The sequence below is a fragment of the Babylonia areolata genome, chromosome 27 (assembly GCF_041734735.1).
Source record: "Babylonia areolata isolate BAREFJ2019XMU chromosome 27, ASM4173473v1, whole genome shotgun sequence".
Classification (NCBI taxonomy): Eukaryota; Metazoa; Mollusca; class Gastropoda; order Neogastropoda; family Buccinidae; genus Babylonia; species Babylonia areolata.
In genome coordinates this window covers 1,825,770-1,830,769 of record NC_134902.1, presented here as the reverse complement: position 1 = coordinate 1,830,769, position 5,000 = coordinate 1,825,770, and the positions used below count along the sequence as shown (strand labels likewise).

Here is a 5,000-nt window from a genome sequence, read left to right as displayed (position 1 = left end):
TGTCCTGCTGTCCCTTATCCAGTATTCCCTGCCTGTTGAACCAGTGTCCTGTCCCTTATCCAGTATTCCCTGCCTGTTGAACCAGTGTCCTGTCTCTCATCCACTATTCCCTGCCTGTTGAACCAGTGTCCTGCTGTCCCTTATCCAGTATTCCCTGCCTGTTGAACCAATGTACTGACCCTTATCCAGTATTCCCTGCCTGTTGAACCAGTGTCCTGTCCCTTGCCCAATATTCCCTGCCTGTTGAACCAGTGTACTGTCCCTTATCCAGTATTCCCTGCCTGTTGAACCAGTGTCCTGTCTCTCATCCACTATTCCCTGCCTGTTGAACCAATGTACTGACCCTTATCCAGTATTCCCTGCCTGTTGAACCAGTGTCCTGTCCCTTGCCCAATATTCCCTGCCTGTTGAACCAGTGCCCTGCCGTCCCCCTTACCGAGTATCCTGCCCCTGAAGGGATGGTCCGCTGAGCCAACTGCCACCCCTGCCCCTGGTTCCCAGTCAGCTTCCAGATGGGCGCGCCGAGACTGGAACCCGAGTTTGGCTTGGCGTACACGTTGAGCGCGCCCACGTTGGCCCCGTACATGTTGTACCAGAACTCCAGACACCTGGAGGTGGTGCCCGGGTAAGCAGGGGAGATAAGGCGTGCCTTGGAGTTGGTGCCGTGTCTATCAGCCTCCATGTACATGTAGTGGCCTGTAGGAACAGTTCATGTTATCGTCAGTGTGTACATGTTGTGGCCTGTAGGAACAGTTCATGTCATCGTCAGTGTGTACATGTTGTGGCCTGTAGGAACAGTTCATCATATCGTCAGTGTGTACATGTTGTGACCTGTGTGAACAGTTCATCATATCGTCAGTGTGTACATGTTGTGGCCTGTAGGAACAGTTCATCATATCGTCAGTGTGTACATGTTGTGGCCTGTAGGAACAGTTCATCATATCGTCAGTGTGTACATGTTGTGGCCTGTAGGAACAGTTCATCATATCGTCAGTGTGTACATGTAGTGTTCTGTGTGAACAGTTCATGTTATCGTCAGTGTGTACAAGTTGTGGCTTGTGTGAACAGTTCATGTCATCGTCAGTGTGTACATGTAGTGGCCTGTATGAACAGTTCATGTTATCGTCTGTGTGTACATGTTGTGGCCTGTAGGAACAGTTCATCATATCGTCAGTGTGTACATGTAGTGGCCTGTATGAACAGTTCATGTTATCGTCAGTGTGTACATGTTGTGGCCTGTAGGAACAGTTCATCATATCGTCAGTGTGTACATGTTGTGACCTGTGTGAACAGTTCATGTCATCGTCAGTGTGTACATGTAGTGTTCTGTGTGAACAGTTCATCATATCGTCAGTGTGTACATGTTGTGGCCTGTAGGAACAGTTCATGACATCGTCAGTGTGTACATGTTGTGGCCTGTAGGAACAGTTCATGACATCGTCAATGTGTACATGTTGTGACCTGTAAGAACAGTTCATGTTATCGTCAGTGTGTACATGTTGTGTCCTGTGTGAACAGTTCATGTCATCGTCAGTGTGTACATGTTGTGACCTGTAAGAACAGTTCATGTTATCGTCAGTGTGTACATGTTGTGTCCTGTGTGAACAGTTCATGTCATCGTCAGTGTGTACATGTTGTGTCCTGTGTGAACAGTTCATGTCATCGTCAGTGTGTACATGTTGTGTCCTGTGTGAACAGTTCATGTCATCGTCAGTGTGTACATGTTGTGTCCTGTGTGAACAGCTCATGTTATCGTCAGTGTGTACATGTTGTGGCCTGTAGGAACAGTTCATGTTATCGTCAGTGTGTACATGTTGTGGCCTGTGTGAACAGTTCATCATATCGTCAGTGTGTACATGTTGTGTCCTGTGTGAACAGCTCATGTTATCGTCAGTGTGTACATGTTGTGGCCTGTAGGAACAGTTCATGTTATCGTCAGTGTGTACATGTTGTGGCCTGTGTGAACAGTTCATGTCATCGTCAGACACACACCCCACCCACCCACACCCCCACACACAGCCCTCACCATGGCTGGTGCCCGTGGTGTGGTCAGCATTGGGCCCTGTCCGGGCGGTAGCAGTGGGTCCCGCCTTCCTGACCCAGTCAAAGTTGTCGCTCCGGTCCTGCCGGTAGCCGCACAGGCTGGCAGACTCGAAGTCGCAGCCCGTCGCCACGGGTACCACCGTCACCCCTCCACCCGGCTTGGCCGTGGACACGGGAATGGTGGCTGCAACACAGGGGTGGTCACACACACAACTAGCAAACGTGTGTCGCGGGTTCAAGTCTGGCAAGGACCAGGATTTTTCGATACATGTATGTAGGTCGACGACCAGGACCTCCACGGGTACGGACCGATAAAACGCGTCCGCCTAGGAAGCGAGAGAATCTGAGCGCACTGGTTCGAATCCCACAGTCACCTGTATTTTCAGTGCGATCAACTGTGCTGGCCCTGTGGTAATGCATTCAGCCAGAACGCCAGTGTCTGTGAGTTCCAGTCCCATGTAGGGATCCGGGATTTTACTCCCCCCCCCTCCTCCCCCCACGCCACTCCACTAAATCTCAAGTGGTTGTCTAGGTACTAGTATTTCGATTGAGATGATAAACTGAGGTCCCGTGCAGCATTCACTTTGCACAAGAATTATTCACTCAAAAACAGTAGTTATGACAAAATAGAGGAAGCAAGAGAGAGAGAGGCGGGGAGACAGACAGACAGACAGAAGAAATTGAGAATGAAACAAATCGTTCAAGAGATTAACCCCTTCACTACTGCTGACAAGTACGGATGTCAGTGAAGGGCTGTCACCTCACTGAGACAAACACTGACTTTACAGGTCAGGATGTCAGTGAAGGGCTGTCACCTCACTGAGACAAACACTGACTTTACAGGTCAGGATGTCAGTGAAGGGCTGTCACCTCACTGAGACAAACACTGACTTTACAGGTCAGGATGTCAGTGAAGGGCTGTCACCTCACTGAGGAACCAACCAGTCTGATTTGAAACCAACCATTCGGGTATGAAATCAGCCAATCAAGTTTGAAACCAACCACTTGGATTTGAAAACACCCAGTTAAAACACTGCTATCAACAACAGAAGAAGCCGTTTCCCACCTGTGGCGTTGCAGGCTCCGTTCCTCCAGGTGATGTCATCAATGGCGATGTCTCCCTTGAAGCCACGCCCCCTCACCGCCTCCAGCATCAGCTGTTGGCATAAACATGTCAGTCTTAAATAACATGGGGAAAACCCCGCCCCCTCACCGCCTCCAGCATCAGCTGTTGGCATAAACATGTCAGTCTTAAATAACATGGGGAAAACCCGCCCCCTCACCGCCTCCAGCATCAGCTGTTGGCATAAACATGTCAGTCTTAAATAACATGGGGAAAACCCCGCCCCCTCACCGCCTCCAGCATCAGCTGTTGGCATAAACATGTCAATCTTAAATAACATGGGGAAAACCCCGCCCCCTCACCGCCTCCAGCATCCGTAGTTGGCACAAACATGTCAATCTTTAAACCACATGGAAAAGCCCTGCCCCCTCACCGCCTTTTACATCAGCTGTTGGCACAAACATGCCACGTCTTAAATACCACATGGAAAACAATATGGTGTTTCTATATAACATTTTATAGTCCATCCACGTGCTCCTTAAAATGATACCAAAAAATTAAATCATTTCACCATAACCATTTCACCGAACACTGGTCGATGGAATATCATTTTTTAACTGCTGATACTAAGGTAGTTAATAACAGAAATAAAATAAAATTACACATTAAACAATTTAAAAAAAATCGAATGACCCTTAAAAAAAAAAAGCCAATCAGCGACTCAGGACACTAAGAAGAGCCATCAGCGAGTCCCTACTCTGAGAAGAGACAGTCAGTGACTTCGGCCGTACCTAAAGAGTCAATCAGCGACTCCCTATCTTAAAAAAAAAAAAAAAAAAAAAAAAAAAAAGCCAATCAGCGACTCCCTACCTTCTGATTGGTCACAGGCCCGCTGACGTCAATGTAGGCTTGGCGCCACTGGTTGCCTTGGTTCCCGGAACGTGTCCACAAGGTGGTGTTACCGACGTACACGTTGAGCGTGTTGATGTGCATGCCGTACATGTGGTACCAGAGGCTGAGACAGGCCGTGTGCTGAGCGGCCACTCTGACCGCTGGACTGGTCAGCTGGGCCTTGATTCCCCCATGACCCTGGGACGCCTCGAAGTAGATGTAGTGGCCTCCTGCAGTGGTTGGGGTGTGGGTTAAAAGGTTTGGTTATTTTTGTTTGTGTTAAGGTGTGTGTGTGTGTGTGTGTGTGTGTCGGTGTGAGAGAGAGAGAGACAGAGAGAGAGAGTGTGTGTGTGTGTGCCGGTGTGTGCGTGTGTGAGTGAGAGAGAGAGAGAGTGTGTGTGTGTGTGTGTGTCGGTGTGTGCGTGAGAGAGAGAGAGTGTGCGTGTGTATGTATACGCGCGCGCGCGCGCCCGCGCGTATGTGTGTGTGTGTGTGTGTGATCCTCCTTTACAGAATAAGAATGAAACAAGCGCTATCACTGCTTAATTTTTTCCGATCTCCCAGGCCAACATGTGTGCAGACCTGCTTGCACCTGAACTCCCTTCGTGTGTATACGCAAGCAGAAGATTAAAATTTTTAATACGCACGTCAAAGATCCTGTAATCCATGTCGGCGTTCGGTGGGTTATAGAAACAAGAACATACCCAGCATGCACACCCTCGAAAACGGAGTATGGCTGCCTACATGGCGTGGTAAAAACAGTCATACAAGTAAAAGCCCACTCGTGTACATACAAGTGAACGTGGGAGTTGCAGCCCAAGAACGAAGAAGAACTAAATGACAGACGATAATGACCTGCTGAACAGCTGAAATATTTCGAAGGCAATTCAAAGGTCACTTCTGTATATATCATTCACAAATAAACGCTTCAATTCAGTGGAACGTATGAGGGTGGTTGGGAAGATTCTTCTTCTTCGTTCGTGGGCTGTAACTCCCGCGTTCA

The 5,000-nt window shown here is 48.7% G+C and overlaps 1 protein-coding gene across 1 annotated transcript in view; it reads right to left on the bottom strand.

Annotated features, from left to right (window-relative positions):
• Window positions 1–5,000, bottom strand: part of LOC143301555 (MAM and LDL-receptor class A domain-containing protein 2-like) — a 247,425-nt gene that overhangs the window by 237,795 nt on the left and 4,630 nt on the right. Inside the window, exons 3-6 of the mRNA XM_076615934.1 lie at window positions 3,977–4,227; window positions 3,110–3,200; window positions 2,027–2,227; window positions 437–696 (exon numbers count right to left, since the gene is read on the bottom strand). Of these exons, the coding sequence (XP_076472049.1) occupies window positions 437–696; window positions 2,027–2,227; window positions 3,110–3,200; window positions 3,977–4,227 (803 nt within the window). The remainder of the gene's footprint in view (window positions 1–436; window positions 697–2,026; window positions 2,228–3,109; window positions 3,201–3,976; window positions 4,228–5,000) is intronic.